This window comes from Bombyx mandarina, chromosome 11 (genome assembly GCF_030267445.1).
Source record: "Bombyx mandarina strain Sakado chromosome 11, ASM3026744v2".
NCBI classification, from domain to species: Eukaryota; Metazoa; Arthropoda; class Insecta; order Lepidoptera; family Bombycidae; genus Bombyx; species Bombyx mandarina.
The window spans coordinates 13,022,192-13,041,355 of NC_143218.1; the positions used below are offsets into that span (position 1 = coordinate 13,022,192).

The 19,164-nt window shown below is 35.6% G+C and overlaps 2 protein-coding genes across 3 annotated transcripts; one reads left to right on the top strand and one right to left on the bottom strand.

Moving 5' to 3' along the window:
• Positions 1-511: 511 nt before the first annotated feature.
• On the top strand, positions 512-3,478 carry LOC114247513 (uncharacterized). Its single transcript, XM_028180497.2, has 2 exons — positions 512-878; positions 2,653-3,478. The coding sequence occupies exons 1-2, from the start codon at positions 771-773 to the stop codon at positions 2,953-2,955; spliced, it is 411 nt and encodes a 136-aa protein (XP_028036298.1). The 5' UTR covers positions 512-770; the 3' UTR covers positions 2,956-3,478.
• On the bottom strand, positions 3,465-15,964 carry fidipidine (coiled-coil domain-containing protein 93). Of its 2 annotated transcripts, XM_028180532.2 has the most exons (10): positions 15,750-15,964; positions 14,842-15,050; positions 14,487-14,754; positions 13,584-13,745; positions 13,159-13,206; positions 12,739-13,040; positions 11,364-11,483; positions 9,314-9,543; positions 8,076-8,196; positions 3,465-6,620 (listed from the first exon to the last, which is right to left on the bottom strand). In XM_028180532.2, exons 1-10 carry the CDS (start codon positions 15,831-15,833, stop codon positions 6,374-6,376), a joined length of 1,791 nt encoding a protein of 596 aa, XP_028036333.2. In that variant the 5' UTR covers positions 15,834-15,964; the 3' UTR covers positions 3,465-6,373. The 2 variants fall into 2 exon arrangements, with proteins under 2 accessions (XP_028036333.2, XP_028036334.2); XM_028180533.2 differs by lacking the exon at positions 14,842-15,050.
• Between the last annotated feature and the right edge of the window lie 3,200 nt (positions 15,965-19,164).

Below are 19,164 nucleotides of genomic sequence, written 5' to 3' on the forward strand. Positions count from 1 at the left end.
CTATTTGATAATATTAAAACCAATTAGTACCAATTGAACGAAATTTATAAACATTATTGATATTGTTATCCATTCCATCCAACTTGGTTACAAAGCATATTAAAGAAATAAGTAGGTACCTAACTATATGTCTCAGACTATAACATATAGGTAGTGTGATATAGTGTACTGTCGCATATATATGTGAGTTTTGTCCAACATATTATATACATACATAGGTACATACATAGTCTTGAATCTCGAAAAATATTATTATTATTACTATCGATAATTCCATGACAATATGCATTATGAAACGTTAAATAGTTATAGATTTCATATTTAATTAAGAAAACCATACAATGTAATCGTGAAGTTTGATAAAGTCTATGAACCGTATTTGATTATTAGTACGTATCAATCGAATACAGAATACGGACAAGAAACAATCATGCAAGCGTAAAACTGACTGAACCGAGGGCAGGCACCCATGAAGGTCGTTCACGACCACCTGCGTCACGTTTTAAACCACTACTAACAAATCATTGTGGTGCTGACACACACACATGTATGGGCATTGTGAACTGAGGTCCACGTATGCAAGCCGCCTTACTTGTAATTCACTTACACGAGTTTAGTTAGAACCTGTCGCGGTCACGACCGACCGGCCGCGTGTTCTCATCTCGACCAAACTAATAACCAATAGTTTTATTGTACTAAACTATGTACTGTAACATTTTCCGGTGATATTTTTCGTACGAACACAAAAATAATTAATATATAAAATCAGGATGCCGTACATTATGGTGATGGGAAGTCTGAGGATGCCAAATCTCACGAAGGATGAAGGCGCTACTGTGTATGGACTGAACAGCGAAGAACGGGCTAAGCTAGTGATGGTAAAAACGATTAATATAACAATATAAACCTGATAACCAAGTTAATGTTACAATAACCCTTTTTTTGTTTAGAAAATATTTTAATGAAAAATGAATTTTCCGACATCGTAAATATAATCCCAATTATGAAGTACATATTGCATTTATTTTATTAATATTTATACGATTAATAACGAATGCAGCTGTTGAAAACGTTTTAGCAATAATACTTAGCAGCTTTTGACTTAAAATATGAACCGTCTTCACAAATAAATTCCATTAGCCAGTAGGTTATATTATAAATGGTTGTCCAAATAACTACGACCGGTAGATACTAATTGAGATTGAAAAGAATAGGGTACATCTATGGCTAGGTAAACAAAATGCTGTAAAGATTATTAGGTAATACTAATCTTTATTCTATTATTATCTTCAGTCGGTGATAATTTACGATTTAAACTCAAACGACTGGTTGCATTCCACTCAATCAATCTCATTTTCCACTTAAATTCATTTGAAGAAGGATACCTATAGCACTAGGGGAATACTGAGGGAAAATACAATGCAGATCCAGACGGTAGCAAAAATTAGGTATCTCTGAAAATACATTGCATATGAACACCAATGTTCTATGTAGTAAGAATGAACTCATCTCCGATGGTGGTGGTACGATGGTAAAAAGGAGATAGGTGCCTCTAAAAATTTTTCAGAGCACTCTCCATGGAATATGCTTTATGCTTTTCAATTGACAGAGATAATCCTCCCAGTGACCAAAGTTTTCTGGATGAACTCTGTTTTATGGGTTGAATTTTAGTGACCCCAGGCAGGCAGATAATAATCTGACAAATAAAATTTGCTATCAGTTGATGCCAACAGAGTTAACCTACATTATCATATTGGAAATCTATCTAACTACTGTGAAAAACTGTCAAATTTAAAAACTTAAAAAGCACAAATTACCACAATAAATTCAAATTAAATACTAAAATAATGGATTCCGATTAGTTAGTTTATTTCTCATGATTTCTTGATTTCCAATAAAGAAAAACGGTCTTATGGCTCAGTTCGTGAAATGCGACTATAAACACGGGTAAATACTGACAATGCCAACGACTCAGCGAAGCTATTGCCTTACAGGTTCTCGTCAAAGGTCTTTTGTAGTACCAAGAACATATAACGAGTATTACACATACACCTGCAAAAATGCAATACGCAATCCATAAATGTATTTTCATTTATTGAGAATTGGAGCATACAGATATGCGCATTCCGCTGATTGTGTATTAACTGATGCAATACACAAACGCAAATTTGTTGGGAAACATGAAAGTTTTATACATACAAAACATAAAATTTGTCTTTAGTTAGTTTAGAGTTTCGATGATTAGTACTGAGACTTATAATTATGTATTAAAAAGAAAAAATGGTAGCGGTTTGGCATTGCTAGATTTTATTTTTATTTTTTATTGCTTAGATGTGTCGACGAGCTCACAGCCCACCTGGTATTAAGTGGTTACTGGAGCCCATAGACATCTACGACGTAAATGCGCCACCCATCTTGAGATATAAGTTCTAAGGTCTCAAGTATAGTTACAACGGCTGCCCCACCCTTCAAACCGAAACGCATTACTGCTTCACGGCAGAAATAGGCAGGGTGGTGGTACCTACCCACGCGGACTCCCTAGAGGTCCTACCATCAGTAAAAAGCGACGAGCGACGTCGAGCGAGCCCACGAGTCTGCCTGCCAGGACAATCAAAGTCATCTTATTGAATCGGTATTATTATTAAATTTCAGGACCTGAACTCGTCCTTCACCACGGTGATAGCTTCCTCGTCGGATCTGGAGAGAGTCGTTCGAGTGACACAAAGGGGCTTCACTTTAGTCGTAGTGAATCGTATTCACGCTCTATTCGGTTACGACGTTGTGTCCCACGCGATGGCGATGACAAACGCGAACCGCGAACTCGTCTCATTCACGATGTACAAGAAGTCTAGTCACTCACACGGACATCACTCACACTCGCACTCGCACAGTTCCACGCACTCGCACGGCTCAACGCACAAGAGTCACACGCACGGAAACGTAGTCACGCTATGACGACCGAACTATTCGACGCACATCACCGTGGGTGACGTCATCGACGCCAGTCTAGATATCGATGTTTCGATATCGACTCTTGAAAGGCAAACGTGACTAAGCGACAATAACTGCTTTATACATAAATGATAGGCCATAACCATATTCGATGCGCAAAAAAAAAAAAATTCTAGGTCTATTAAAATCATTTCAATCCTACAACTACTTAGATTCGTTAAAATAGAAATTTTTTCGGGTATTTCAACTTTAAATTAGTCTACTGTAAAGTTAACGCATTGTCGCTTAATCACGTTTGCCTTTCAAGCGTCGATGTACATTTATAAATTGAAGGTGTATAATAAATACTCATGATTGTTGATTTTAAAACGCCCCCCGCGGCGATTGCTGACGATTAATTAAAATTACTTTGACTCAACTGAAATTAAGGAAATGTTTAAAATTTCTCAGTATTAATTTTCTTGTCTGATTTTCAATGACAGGTTTGTAAATTAAGTAATAAATAAAATCTATTTGAATTAAATAATGTATTATTCACTATCATTACCCGATACATTATTATGTAATTTTACAACATGAGAATTAGACATTTTTATACTAAGCTTTATGTAATACATATAACTATAGAAAACGTACGGAATGATTAATACAAAAGTACAAAGTTAAGATTACATACATATGTACTTATTCATCTTTATTAGACTAGGAGCATTTCTTAACATATATTACAATAGATGACATACAACTACATACTTATGTTAATTAAGCAAGAAAATATACTAATTTACATCTAAAGTATTCATTGCCTAGCTAAAATTAAAAAATAAATAAAAATAAAAAAAACAAAAAAATACATATTCACATTTCATAAGGGTGTTATTAATAAATAATCTTACAACTGGGAACCGAGCGAGCTTAAGCACAATTATTATTACTTGTACCCTTAACAGATTCTGCTTTGCTAATATAGAGTACTAAGAAAACAGTATTAGGACGATCTATGTAAATAAATAAATCAAAAATGAGTGTCCTTTTTGCGTCTCTAAGAAAATCAAGTTTCAGTTAATTAATAACAGATGGCGCACGTGTGTAATCCACAACTGATATGTTACATTTTAGCCAATGAAACAACATATAGTTGCCGGATCTGACTAGTTAATTAAAACATTATTATAATGGTTAAAAATTAAATAAACATGGCTACTAGAGTTCATGAATGCCGTCATATCATAAGAAGTGATATGAGATACAAACATCAATTGAACCGTATAACGACGAAGTCACTCTTCGAAGTCAGAACGCACGATAGCTTCTCGAAATAACCAGGGTAATAATCAGGAGAAGAAGCAACCTAGTTACAAGTCAACTTAATAGAAACTGTTTAAACAAATATTATGATGAGGTTAAAATTTATGAGTTGACTTCATAAACGAGGGTGATGTAAAAACTAATCTGTGATCTTAAGTTGACATTCCTTACGAGCAGAAAGATTGCGGTCTACCAGTAATTACATGTGCACAGTTTTCTAGATTATTTTCAGACTATATTATTATTATTTCACACGTGGTCACCTGGCCCCAAACAAAAATTTTCTGTTCCATGGGAACCAGAGGTCGATATACATACTTGTAAATGTTTAAATATGTACATATATAGATAGATTTTAAGCACCCAGACAAGGAACAAGCAAACTTGTTCATCACACGAACGTTTACCCGATGGAAGTAATCGAAGCCACGGCCCGGGAGTCAAGAGCCGTAACAAATGCACCACCGAGTCAGTCGATATTTACTTAAAGAAGAGCTCACGCGCGCTCAAGGAGGAATTAATTTACGTTGGTGTCTTCAGAGTTCCGATTATTGCACGTATTGAATGAATCATTTTAAATTAACGTTTTTAATTAATTAATTTTTGATTTTAATAAATATTGTTTATTTATTTATTGCTTAGATGGGTGGACGGCCCACCTGATGTGAAGTGGTTATCGGAGCCCATAGACATCTACAACGTAAATGCCGCCACCTTGAGATATATAGTCGGATTTTTAATTAGACGAAGCCAGCTGACAGTAGCTAATGTCACTTTGTGAAATAATGTTGCTATATTTAAAGTAATAGTGATGCGTTCAGTTCTCGTTCAATCACATGAATGAACAATGAGTGTGAAGAGTTAATCATTAATTTCAAACTATAAAAGAATATTATTTATATTTTACAATAAAATTGTATTAAAGTGCTCCAATATATGTTACTAGTAGTATGTAACTACAATCAGTTTTTTTTATTTTCATTACATACCTATAATTGTTATATTTTATACATCTATAATTTCAACTATATGATGTATTGGAAATAGGACAGTCTTACAAGCTTCCTCGCAATGTTTTCTTAATGTTTAAAACACTCGGTATTCAGTACAGGTAGATACTATAAGAACATAATATTTCGTCGAAAACTCGTTGGTATGTACATAGCACGCCTAAAATACGAACCCCGTACCCGATATCGGCAATTCGGCACACCAACTATTCACTAGACAATCGAGGCAATTTCATTAATTCAGGAGTTTTTTCAATCGTTCACTTTGTTACAACACTATTTTTATTTCATCAAAACCTGACAACACAGTAAACGTCAGTTTACTTCGTCTAATAAAAAATCCGACTATAGTTCTAAGGTCTCCGTCTTTACAGTACAACGGCTGCCCCACCCTGCAAACCGAAACGCATTACTGCTTCACGGCAGAAATAGGCGCGGCGGTGGTACCTACCCGTGCGGACTCCCAAAACGTCCTACCACCAGTAATTACGCAAATTATAACATTGCGGGTTTTTTGTTCTTTTTTATATATTTATTTATTACACGATGTTATTCCTTCACCGTGGAAGTCAATCGTGAATATTTCATAAGTACGTATTTCATTTGAAAAATTTGTACCCGCCTGCGGGATTCGAACACCGGTGCATCGCTAGATACGTAACGATGCTTGAACGGTGAGCGAGTCCGTATAGCCCGTGAGGTTGCGACCGAAGTCGGAAAGTTTGCATTCCTGATCCTGCGGACAGAATGGAAAGCGGTCGACGTCGCCCAAAACACGTCATTTCGGATCCTCCCGATCCACTAACGGTGCTTTTAGGTACCTCAAGCACCGGTCATCGTTCTCGAGGCTCGGCGTGTAAATTACCCCACCAACACAGCCCGTTGAGTTTCTCGCCAGATCTTCTCAGTGGATCGCGTTTCCGATCCGGTGGTAGATTCTGCGAAGCACTGCTCTTGATCCCCGTGAGCTCACCTACTAGTTAAGGTTACGCTGAAGTAGCCTCTCAAGGCTCAAGGCAAGCTTAGGTAGAAAAAAAAAGAAGGAAAGTTTAAGCAAATGCAAAATGATCGAAGCAGCGGGACATACGTACTAAACTCATCGACTATACTTCTTCCTTCGGTTGCGTGCGTCTGGTTATCTTCTGTCTTTCTTCAGCCAACTTCTTGAGGGCGGCGCCGTACTGCCTCTGCACATTCATTAACCTCGAGTACTCGTTGTACAGATCCGCCTTGCGTTCCTTCTCGGCTCTGTATTTATCCTCGACTTTTTTCACAGTTTGATTGACCCACTCGACTATATTTTCGAATTGAGACATGAACTCTTCCCGCTTCCTTGCCGACGACATCGCTCTGCAATGGACAAACAAGTAAATCATTTTCATGTACTGACTGGTTGGTGCAAGGGTTAGTACCTCCCGACTGTTGTGCCGAGGGTCGTGGGTTCGATTCCCACATCGGACTAACATTCGTGTGATGAACAGATTTGTTTGCTCTTTGTTTGGGTGTTTATTATCTTATATACTACACGTATATATATCTTGGTACCCATAACAAAGAGAATCCTAATTTGGAGCCGAATGACCGTGCGTGATTTGTTTTCAGTTATTATTTATTATGATTGATTATTCTGTATTGTCTGGCGATACTTTCCTTCATTTATATATTGAAACTCGCAAAATTTTACTATTCGAAACTCGCATGAGTACCGCAGTTTTTCTAATTGCATAGGCACGAGGTCATGACCAACTTCGTTAGGTACCGTAGCCATATTCACAATACCTTGAGACATGAGGTCTAAGTCTCAACTGTATTGTTTAAAAGCCGTCTGACCCTTCAGACGTATTGCTGTTTTGCGGCAGAAATAGGCAGAGTGGTGGCGCCTATCTGAGCGGACTCACGAGACGCTCGACCACCTTTTTTTTTAGTACCCTTGAATTCAGACGAGCATACAGCCCATGATGATGGGGAGTGGTTACCGTGCCCATGGACTTCAGCAATGACAGAGACAGGGCCGATAAGCCGATGCCTACCGTTAAACCACCCGCAACATCTTAATACACTAAATAGTATAAGTCATAATTGCATGATAATATGGACTCATATCCGAATCGCGCGGTAGATTGGTTAAAGAAATGAGTGCCACAGTAACACATACCAAAGTCAGCAAAATAAGGTAAATGATAACATATCGAGGCGTGAAAAGCTATTTGGTTTAAGCGACATTTCGCTTAAATACGCGACATTTATCTTTGTAATTAACGGTGCGTTTCATTTGATATCAGCATGAACAGTTCGATCTTTTTAATTGAGCTTCAATTAAGTTTACTTCATTCTAATAGCTGAAGATTTTGTTTATATGTTATGTTTTTTTTTTTCAAATTTTAAACTTTAACTGGCTCACCTGTAAAATTTCAAAAAAATTTAAGCAAATAACCTTTCACACCAGTTTTTTTTTTTTGTCAGGTGGAAATCGCCGGACTTCCGCCCTTCACTGGGGATGGCGGGCGGCGGGGTATGTCAGATTCGAACTGACTAAAACCTCCTGTCGCTCAACCACCAACGTCCAAACCTCGCATGAGACAGAACTCATGAAAAGGCAAAGGGGAGAAAGTGAAGCGTTTAGTGCGGAGCACATCTCTCCCATCACCTTCCCCCTCGGGACGCCGGACCGACGGTCGTCGGCGCCACGACCACCAGCCCTCTCGAACGGCAGGCTGTCCGAAGCCCGCCTAGATGGCGCCGGTTAGAGTGGGTTACCCTATACCTGGATACGGTAGTCAAATTTACAAACACCGCGTCACTTACTCTTCGTAATTGTCCAGAATCGAATTGTGCAAACTCAACTCCTTCGAGGTGTACAGTTTAACTTCGTACAGGGTGTTGTAGAATATGTAGTACTGTTTCGTTTCCTTGTGCTTCGAGGCAACTGCAAATAACATGTTTCGGTTACATTACCCGCTACTCACTACTGCTATTATAACTTCCGCGAACCCAGAACTCGTAGCAGCGCAAACAAAAATTTTAAGCAATAAAGATAAGCACGTACGTACGTTCGAAACCTAGTCTACCTTGTCTAGGACCCTTCAAATTATAGCTATAAGATAGAAAGATCTGAAAGAACAAAACGTTCACTCAGATGGGCGAGTTGGGATTATGATAATAAGAGGTTTCCCGCCCGTTCGTAAAACAGCAGAACCTAAATACATCATAATTAAAACTACTTTTACGGTTTAATATTTTTAAGTGAAACTCCCTTGCGCGCGTTAAAAATAAAATTTAACTCGCGTCAGATTCGTTACGGCTAGAGAGAAAAGATACAATTTAGGACGAGCGAGAGTGAGAAAATAGACAGCGTCTCGCGAACCACTCGACCGTGGAGAGGGAAAGGACAAAGCGAGCTAAGTCGTTTCTCTTATACACAGCATTCCCTATTACAAGAGAAATTTGATTTACGGATAAAAAAAATTAAGAATACCATAATACTACACACCGCAAAAGAAATATCACTCCTATCTCGCGCAGATAGTTGCACGTGCACCATCTTTATTTATTTATTGTTATTCCATTTATTTCGACGTTTCAAATACTGAGCACTTTTCGTGGTCACGGACGACATTTGAATACCACGAAAACTGTTAAATACTCGAAGCATCTATACTAATATATAAATCTACAGTGGTTTTTACGGATGTTACGTTATAACTACTGAACCATGCATCCGATTGACTTGAAACTTGGTATCCATGTAGAAAATACAAGTACTTAATGGATAGGCTAATATTTATATGAGTGTCGGACTCCCTACACCAGTTGCGGGGGCGTTAATGATGAGAATCTTTGTGGGGGTGAGAAATAACAAAGTTAATTTTAAATGCCCAGCGAAGCGCACGCGTACAACTAGTCGGAAATAAATATAATGACAATAAAAGACGCGCAGTAGTAGTAGTAGTAGTAAATCGTGAAAGTAGTTTTAATTATGATTTTAATGAGGTCAAGACGAGCGATGTTTCCGCGGCAGTGGTGGGAACTATAGCAGTCGTCACCTTGGTTGTACAGCTCGACAAATCTCTTCTCGTACTGCAGCAGCTCGGCGGCGCCGGGCACGTCGTCGAGGGCGCGCGTGTACCGGACCACCTCGCGATTCAACTTGGCGACCTCCAGCCTCGTGGTCGTGATAAACGCCTTCAGCTTCTCTTCTCTCTCGCGTACTTCTTTTAATTCTTCAGGCGTTAGCGGCGTCTCCTCCACTGCGGTTTCTGGGCTCTTTGCAGCTCTGTGATTTGGTGCATCAAAGAATGTTTTTTTTTAATTTTTTTTTATTGCCCTTGTAGGCTGACGAGCACACGGCCCACCTGATGGTGAGTGGTTACTGTCGCCCATGGACTTCAATAATGCCAGGGGCAGAGCCAAGCCGCTGCCTACCGCAATTTAATATAATTATCTAATATATAAAATTCTCGTGTCACGGTGTGCGTGATTGAACTCCTCCGAAACGGCTCGACCGATTTTTGTTAATCTTAGCGTGCACATCGGTCAGAGTGGTGAATCGGACAACATCTATTTTTCATCCCTCTAAATGTTAAGGGTGGTCCACCCCTAAATTTTATTTTTTATTTTTTAGACAAAAAATTTTGTTTTAATTTTTTTATGATAGAGCATACAAAAATACATACAACCCTAAATTTTCACCCCTCTACGATCAACCCTTATTTTTTATTTTTTATTAAAAACTATTTTTTTTTCGCAAGAATTTTGTTTTTATTTTGCCATGACTTAGAATAAAAAAAAATCATATTACTTACTCTGAATTTTTCACCCTTCTACGATCAACCCCTATTTTTTATTTGTTAATTATAAACTTAAATTTTTTTGGCAAGATGTTCATTTTTATTTTGTCATGACTTAAAATAAAAAAATCCTAATATATAAAATTCACGTGTCCCAATGTTAGTTATCATACTCCCCTGAAACGATTTGACCAATTTTTATGAAATTTTATGTGCATGTTCAGTAGGTCTGAGAATCGGCTACTATTTATTTTTCATACCCCTAAGTGATAAGGGTTGTCCACCCCTAAAATTTTTTTTTTACAATTTTTGTTTGTTATAAGGAAGCAATATTGTGGTTGAATGAGGTTTTGTTATTTTTATATTCTCTCATCGTTCACAGCGCATGCCTGCAGCTACATGCCTCTTTCACTCATTTACCACATCCTTACACACTTACATTAAGTTTTTTTTTTCGTCACTAGAAATTCCCTAGAATTCTTATATATGGCAAAACAACGTTTGCCGGGTCAGCTAGTTTTCCTATAAAATTTTCATATTCGTCATAATAATATGCGTCTGTGTTCCAAAGTTCAGTGAGACTATGCCCTTTTTTTTTAGTTTAACCGCCAGTTAAGTTAACTATTTATTTAATTAAATATGTCCATAATATATAGTAAGCCGCCTTTATACATAATAACAAACGATGCACTGTAAAAATGTTTTAGTTTTAATTTGGCATGAACAATAATGATAGGACTGAAGATAGCTAACATTCCAATACAATTACGACTTAGGCTAGTTTAAGATTATGCAGTATTTGCTAACTATTCGGTTTTACTTATCATCGAATGCATTTTGGACTTGTCGAATAAGACGTATCCTATAAAGTAATTTTTCTCAAATTAAATTTGATAAGAAATTGAGATAAAATAAATAAAAAATGAGCCGTCACGGGACGCCTGGCAGATGTGAAACATCGACATTATTTTGTAAAAGCAATATGCAGAAAAGAACAGATTGTGATAGGAACTAAATATGTCATAATGATAAAATAAAATATTACGATTTAAATATAAATAAAATAAAATATTACGATATAAATAAAATATTACACCGTACACACTACTGCATGTAGACTGTATATATACACCATCACATAGCGTGGCGACGCGTCGCCACGCCAGAAATCGGTTTTACGTGCGGCTATAGATGTTTCACATCAATAACTTTTAGGATTTAATCTCGTAATTAATTAAATTTATTGATTCTTAATTTCCGACAATTCTAATTATTTTGATGCAGTTGACTTAATTTAAAAACGTACCTTAGTTCTTCTTCTAGTTTCTTGTAAGCCCTGTCTCTGTGCTGAACTACTTTCACAAGCTCATTCTGTTCTTTTCCCAGGTCTTTTAGTGATTTGTAGAACTCTTTCACATCTTTATCACTACAATTATAAAAGCATATTAAACCGTTTCAAACACACATAAATAGTGATTTCTATATATGAATAAATAAACGTGAACTATTGGTGTTAAGATTATATTAAAGTATATTGTTTTAACCGTACGCTCGCACGGGTTTAAAACATTCATGTTGTACTTCTAACAAAAGTCCTTCAAACATTCGAAAAAGTATATATAATTATCAAAATACAATTCAGAATCCAGCCTCATTCCACAAGGCCTCCTAAAGCATACGTATATCACATATATAACATAATTATTTTTTTGTGGTTCGAATACTGAAGCAACTTATAACAAAAATATTGACTAGGGCCAAGATTTGAATCCAGACCTGATCTGGATTTAAATTTAGAATCTGACACAGTAGTTACGTTACTAAATGCTATCTGGACTGAATGAGCCCTTAAGTCACAAGCCACAAGCAATTACTACATTCAAACAAAACCCAGAGGGGAGGAAGGGGGAGGAGGAGGTCTAGCAAGTGGGAAGCTTCTGTTACCTGGGCAGCATTGTGGACGATGGGGAAGGCACCCAGGCGGACATTGCTGCTCGGATAAATAAAGCTAGAGCCGCGTTTAGTCAACTTAGGCCAATGTGGGGTTCCTAAACCTTAACGAGACGAGCAAAGGTGAGCATCTTCAATTCAAATGAATAGTCTGTGTTGCTGTACGGGAGCAAAACTTGGTTTGTTCGCAAGGACTTAATAAAAAAACTTCAGGTGTTTATAAATAAATCCCTGCGTCAAATATTGAAAATCTTTTGGCCCGAGACGATCACTAACAAAAAGCTATGGAGGATCACCAAGCAGACATCAATAGAGAAGGAGATCCTTACGCGAAACTGGCATTGAATTAGTCACATATTAAGAAAGCCCGATACTCACCAATCCAAGAGAGCACTGATCTGGAAAGTGTCTGGCAAAAGGAAGAGGGGCCGTCCCAGAACAACTTGGCGTCGCTCGGTGGAGCAGGAGATAGGCGTCTTGAGCATGCCGTGGAAATAGTTAAAACAGACTGCCCAAAACCGATGTAAATGGAAGGATTTAATTCGAGCCCTACACCCCAGCAAAGGGTAATAGGAAAGCAAGACAAAGAAGAAGAAGAAACAAAACAGTTGCCAGACATTAATGCTTTAATGGCTATAAACACCAGCAACCGGAAAAGATCGGGTAATGTGCGACCGCTCATACATGACAAAACATAAGTATTTGTAAGCCCATGCTTACTATTAACAAACCTATAATTATTAGTGTTCATCAATTTTAATGTAATCTTCTGCAATTTTCCAATTTTGTTGCTGTACTGTTTTTTAGCATTTTCCATTCTTGCTTCGTGTTGTTGTTTAAGAACATCCACTTCTCTCTGCATAACATCTATAGCTTTAGTAAGTTTCTCGATATCTTCACTATATTTAAACTTTTCACTTTCCTCTAATTCCTTTGACATTTCCCCAGTAAGTTCAGAATGCAATACCGCATAATGGACTTTCATGTTTGGATCATCAATTATAGTATGTTCATCCTTTTTGAATACATCTGTCTGAAAGTGTACATCTTAATGAAAACTTTGAAATTTTGGAGTACATAGATGAATAATTTGGATTATCATAAATTTATATGATTAATTTGAAATACAAAAATCTCAAGAGTAAACTTACTTCAGTAGTAATCTGAGAAGGATCAGCAAGTGTTTTTTCATAATCATACTGGAACCAAGAAATGTTTATGTATAAAAAACACATCCAATATAATTAGAGCTAAACAATATAATTGAGATTTCGACTTCATGTCTCAAGGTGTAAAGTCATGTTAAATACTGATATTATTCTTAATACTTGTTGTATAAATTTCAAAATATTTCATTTTTTCAATATTTCATGGCTACATTTGTATGAAATATCTTTAAAATTAATAGTACTAATAATAGTTTAAAAGTTATGGTATCATTAATTGGCCGTTTCTTTGTGGTTTTTATTACGTATTTGCTAAAAGTAATATTTATTGACACACAGTACACACTTCAACAATGTGTTGAATTTGTATTTATTGTAAAATTTTATTATTGTAATCATTTAATGCTTACCAAGAAATCAAGACCCTCATCATTGTTAGAATCATCCTTATTTGTTGTTACATGCATCAGCATTCTCTGATCATATTCAGAGAGTGTTGCATTGACTTGTTCCAGCTCACTCCCCGGTAAACCACCTTTCCTTTTACGCACTCGACATGGTTTGTACATGTTCTGAGCATTTGTAATAAAAAAATCTAATTATAAATAATTTCAAACATTATTTGAAATGAATTCAGATTGTGTATCAAGATGTCCATATGTAGCTTGAGGGCAAAAAGTTGTATGTTTTAATCTAGATTTATAGGGCATGACATAGGTAAGATCTTCCACTAAGCAAGTCATATTGTTCAATACACTGAGGGTTCAAATGTTGTTTACTACTTATGAATGCAGGCTTATATTATAAATATCATGAGTATGATTAAATTTTTTATTGGATTTCTTCTATTTTATGATACACAGATCCACCATCGCCACTTGCAAAGGATTTGGAACTCAAATAGACCTAATATGATATGTGCTCATAATTAATTTCAGTTAACATCAAATTAACAGCAGAAAAGGTAAAGTAGTAAACTGCTAGTGGAGTCCTTTATAGACTACAGAAAATAGCAGTTATCTAAACAGTCCATTGCGGTAATTTTTATTTTGTAGAATCTACTACCGGACCAGAATCATGACCCACTGAGAAGATCCAGCAAGAAACTCAGTGGCTTGTGTCTATAGGTTAGTTCGCTCGTCCAGGATGTGGCTAGTGATTGAAGAGCCTAAAAGCACCGAGAGTGGATTCAGGGGATCTGATATATGCTTCAGGCAATGGCAGCTTTGGCAGATTGTGTCGTCACATGCGTCCGTTATGTAAGCTATCAAGGCATTATGCACTGTATGATAAATTTAAAATCGTTAACAAACCTGCACTGCAACAATAGTTTTCAACAAATTTTCTTTTTTTAAGAACATAGCTCTGTCCGATTCAAATATGTAATTTTTTTCATATTGTAACACAGCAAATCTTCTGAGTTCATCCTCCTTAGCCTCCCTGAATTCACTGGAGTATTTAATTAGCCATTGGACAAGAGGAAATATATTTATGAAATCTAGACCTTGTATTTGATGAGGTTCTATTGTGTATGGACATTGCATTGATGGTAATATTTTTACAATTTTCTCTGTTAAGGCTCTGTAAAAACATTGTACATCATTTAACATTGCAAAAATAAATATTATTTATTTGCTTTAAGGTTTGTTGTGCAAAAATAAATATTACATTTTCTTTCCAATTGTAAGGTTTTCTTCAAATAATAAACTTATATCAACATCAATATCACATAGTTCGATACACCAAGTGAGCCCTCCAACTATTTTATCAAATTCTGAAAGGCCCTGAAGCTGAGCACGATAATATCCAGCTGCAACCAGAGCATCCGATATCTCATGCCACTTCACTAATTGCTCTGCATCTTCTCTAACTTCCACCTTCAAAAAAGATTTATATTTGAGACAACTGCTAATTTCGTTTTTTAATGAGAGAAATTTATTCTTTTAAATTATCCTACCCAAGTCAGGAAATTTCTATTTTTGTATCAATTAAAGAAAGAAAGAAGAAAAAATTTAATTAAATTAATCTGCAAGACCAGACAACTAGGTGCAACCATTCTACAAATGAAAACTGCTATGTTTAATTAGTCTACTATATAAAATATAGTATAAATCAAATCTAAATGCTGTACTTCAAATGTTTTGTTGGTAATATGATCACTTTTATTTATTTTCCAGCTTTGTAGATAGATTTTTGTAGATAGTAAATAAAATAGTAACGGTATCGGCACGAGGGTGTGAGTCTGTATGGGTGGATTGAGTACCACATTATTGCTTATCTTTACATTAAATCTATATGTTCCAGTTTGAATAGCAGTATAGAAATTTTTCTGGCAGAATTGAGATCTGTCGTTATGTATTAAGTAGGCGACAACGACTTTTCTTATGTTATCTATGAGCTCTATTTAATATCAGAGACCCATAACCCATTTAATATCATTGAAAGAACATAGTTTTCTAAGGTTTGCCTAACCACATTTGAAAAAAGTATTCCCAAATCAGTTAAATAACACGGTACAATAATTTTTTTGTGTATTTATTCAAGTTTAAAATTAATTTCTGATTCAAATAACTTACCGCTTTGCCTTCATCGTCATAACCACTGTAAATATTCATCAACGGTTTACTCCTACTAAAGATATTTTTTGATTTGGTCGACATCCTATCTTCCGTGTTGATTTATTTGTTTGTTGTGTTAAATTGGGTAAGTACTATGTAGTATTTATATTTTGAAACTTTAAAAACCCTCTAAATTATGATTAACCAGATACGGTACTTGTTTCCTGTTGTTTTGTTTACATCTGCAATTTGTCAATTTTCTGTTCTTTAAATTTTTTTATTTGTCAATTGAACAGGCAAGGACAACACTGTCACACTATCGCATTTTTTATAGCAAAAGCTCGAAGCCATGTCAGTTCAACAAAAAGTATGTATGAATGACTAAATATAATGTATTACACGTCATTTCGAATCATCCCGATCCACTAATGGTGCTTTTTGGTATCCCAAGCACCAGTCGTCATTCTCGTCGAACCCACCGCTTGCGACGAAGGGCTCAGCGAGTAAATTAACTTAATTAACCCACAGACATAGCCCATCCGCTCAAAAAATTGTTTCATTTTTCTAACTAATAAAGCACCTTTAAGTAATACACGTCTACGTTTGAAGACCACTAAATTAACAAAAAAGTAACGTAACTTAAAGCCTCGTGTATAATAAGTGAAAGTCTTAAACTATTTCCATAAGTATATTATTATTTGATAACCTCGATTAATATAAAAGCTAATAAAAAGATAGATATGAAAATGCTCGAAATTAAATAAAAATAACAATTTTGTTTTTCCTTTGATGTGTCCCCCGTCGCCGCGTCGGACGGATTCCTTTTGTTTGTTTTAAGTTTATTTTATACCAAAGCTTAGGTCTTATATATAGATTATTCTTCTATTGTAGCCCTTTTCTATTTCTTATTTCTTTTCTTTTATGTACAGACACATCAGTTTCTAATATTTTAATTTATTGCTTTTCATATTTTGATGTTATACCGGTCACTCACATTCGCACGAATACGCAAACCCGCAAGTGTAGGACGACATTTGCAAATGATTATGCAAAGTTTTCGCTGCATTCGTGGTTTTCCAAGCTGTGTCGGTTTTTTAACAGACATCAAAGGGCGCGAACCGCGATCCTTCGCGTAGTCTCCCACACATTTGTGTGACCAGTTGCGCCCAGGATTGCGAAGGTAACGGACGTTTCGCTATTTTCATAGATCGTGACGTCTACTGTGTAGCGTATCTTCATCAAAAGAAATCCCATAAAAACAGCATGGCTGTTAATGATGTCTGGAAAAGAATTCAAAACTCTTTTTCTCTTCAATGTTCTATTGACGAATTAAAAAGGAGGAGAAATTCGTGAGACATTCGTAAACAGGTGTAGGAGGAAGCGCAAACGGGTTCGCAAATTGAGTATCGAACCCATTTGCACAGCCGCTAAGTTTGCGAATGAATGTTTGACGGCCCTACCGGTGTGTGTGGCCTTCATTAGAAGATAAACCATAAACAAGTAAGTATCACCAACCTGCAATTTTAAAATGGATTGACCACTAACACAGTTAATATTCTTTTTATTTAATTGGAGGAATTGAAATACAAAGTGTACGTATAGTTCACAAGCCAAATCATTTGTTGCTAAAATGAAATAACCTGTTGAATGAAAACACTTTAGTTAAATGAATTAATTTTGCTCATAGATGCTCATTCACTTGAAACGAAGAACTCAAAAAACAAAAGCTTAAACTTAAAGATATTACCCTACATTATTGATTGTCGATTAAGTAACTTTCTTAAAATCACTTTGACAGTCTTGGATGTATGGGCTATATTTCTTTTACCTTTCTACTGCGCGAAATAAACAAGAAAATCTGTCTACTGTCTACTATGACTGTCTAGGTACCATAGACCTATATAGTAGGTTTCCTACTTCATTGCTAGGTACCATGACATGGGGTAAATTGGGATTCTGGGGTAAATTGGGACAAACCTGCGGAAGATTCTCAAAGTACTTGTAGCACGGAATCTACCTAATTTTCTTTAAGGTAATATTTATCAATGTATAGAAGAAAAACCAAGTTAACTATGGAAGTACTAAACATGAGTTAAGTTGGTCCCAAAAATTCGTCAAATTAAATTTAAAATAGTGGTTGAAAAGTGCGTTTTAAAACAGCTTAAAGAACTTTTAAAAAAAGTAATATTATCGTTGTTTTTTCTATAAGATCACAGTTTATATAAGTTTTTAATACACCTGGAAATACCACAACAAACGGTACGTTGCAATATTCTTATTTTAAATACAATATTTCGACAAAATAAAAAATGTATATTTTTTCCTTTCTTTTTGGGGAAAATTGGGACGTATGTAGGGTAATTTGGAACGAGACTGGAAAAATTAGGGACGAGAAATACAAAATTGGAACGCCAAAAGACAAAATAGGGATGGCTTGTTAGGGTTGTCACTGATATCTTATAATAAATTTTTTTAGCCTATACTATCACTTAATTGCGTGATGTAAAGAAGGTTAATGTGTTTATCAGTTAGTTTATGTAAGTATTATAGGTAAAAGAAAAGTATATATATAATTACTTTTTTTTCGCGACATTTACCTTGTAATATCTGCCCGGTCGTATGTTCTTTATAGCAATAAAAAAAATTAAAAGTTAAAAGAACTCAAACGAATCAAAACTTTTGTTATTTCAGAATCTATTCACGCGTCAAATCATGATTTTGTTAACATTCACAACGCACACACAAATAAAAACAGGCCTCAGATTTTAAATGTAACATTAATTAAAAATCCGAGATATCCAATTATGAGTGAGTGAATTAATTGAGTTTAGTTATTTAGCTTAGAAAGAATTTCTTTTATTTTTGTTATTATTGGCAGTAATCAGATAAAGCTGTTTTTTTATCTTATTCACCTGATATCTTACACTTGCTCAAAGATTATTTTGAAAATGTTGATTAAATAAAATTGTATTATTGCATTTACAGTCCTTTTGTTTTCTATTTTTTATTCTATTTTATGATTTTGTTTGAGAGTTGTGATTTTTAAGGAAATTAAATAATAATTTTCTAAAATATAACATGCACATACTTTTTTTGATCATTGTATTGTTGATTATCATTCACGTCACATCGCTTCGGAATAGAAACCAGCTTAATTTACACTATGTTGTGTATTGTGCTTAAATTATGGATTGTATTCATCATTTCGGTCCATATAAATAATTATATGGCACCTACCTATATATCGCAGTACTGCGAGCTGACAACCCTTACAAATATCCCAATTTAACCCTTATCCGTGTCAATTTACCCCGGACGCTGGGTAAATTGGGATGGCCATTATTTTACCGATTATTTCTTTAAAATGAATAATTAAAATAATGTAACGGTTTTTATCACCTAGGTACGTTCAAGACTCAACTTATTTCTTTGG

Coding starts and splice junctions, on each gene's coding strand:
- LOC114247513 (XM_028180497.2), top strand. CDS start 771: ATGCCGTACATTATGGTGATGGGAAGTCTGAGGATGCCAAATCTCACG. Junction 879..2,652: donor AACGGGCTAAGCTAGTGATG/GTAAAAACGATT, acceptor ATTAAATTTCAG/GACCTGAACTCGTCCTTCAC.
- fidipidine (XM_028180532.2), bottom strand. CDS start 15,833: ATGTCGACCAAATCAAAAAATATCTTTAGTAGGAGTAAACCGTTGATG. Junction 14,755..14,841: donor CTTACAATTGGAAAGAAAAT/GTAATATTTATT, acceptor ATGTTTTTACAG/AGCCTTAACAGAGAAAATTG. Junction 11,484..12,738: donor ATGAACACTAATAATTATAG/GTTTGTTAATAG, acceptor TTATAATTGTAG/TGATAAAGATGTGAAAGAGT.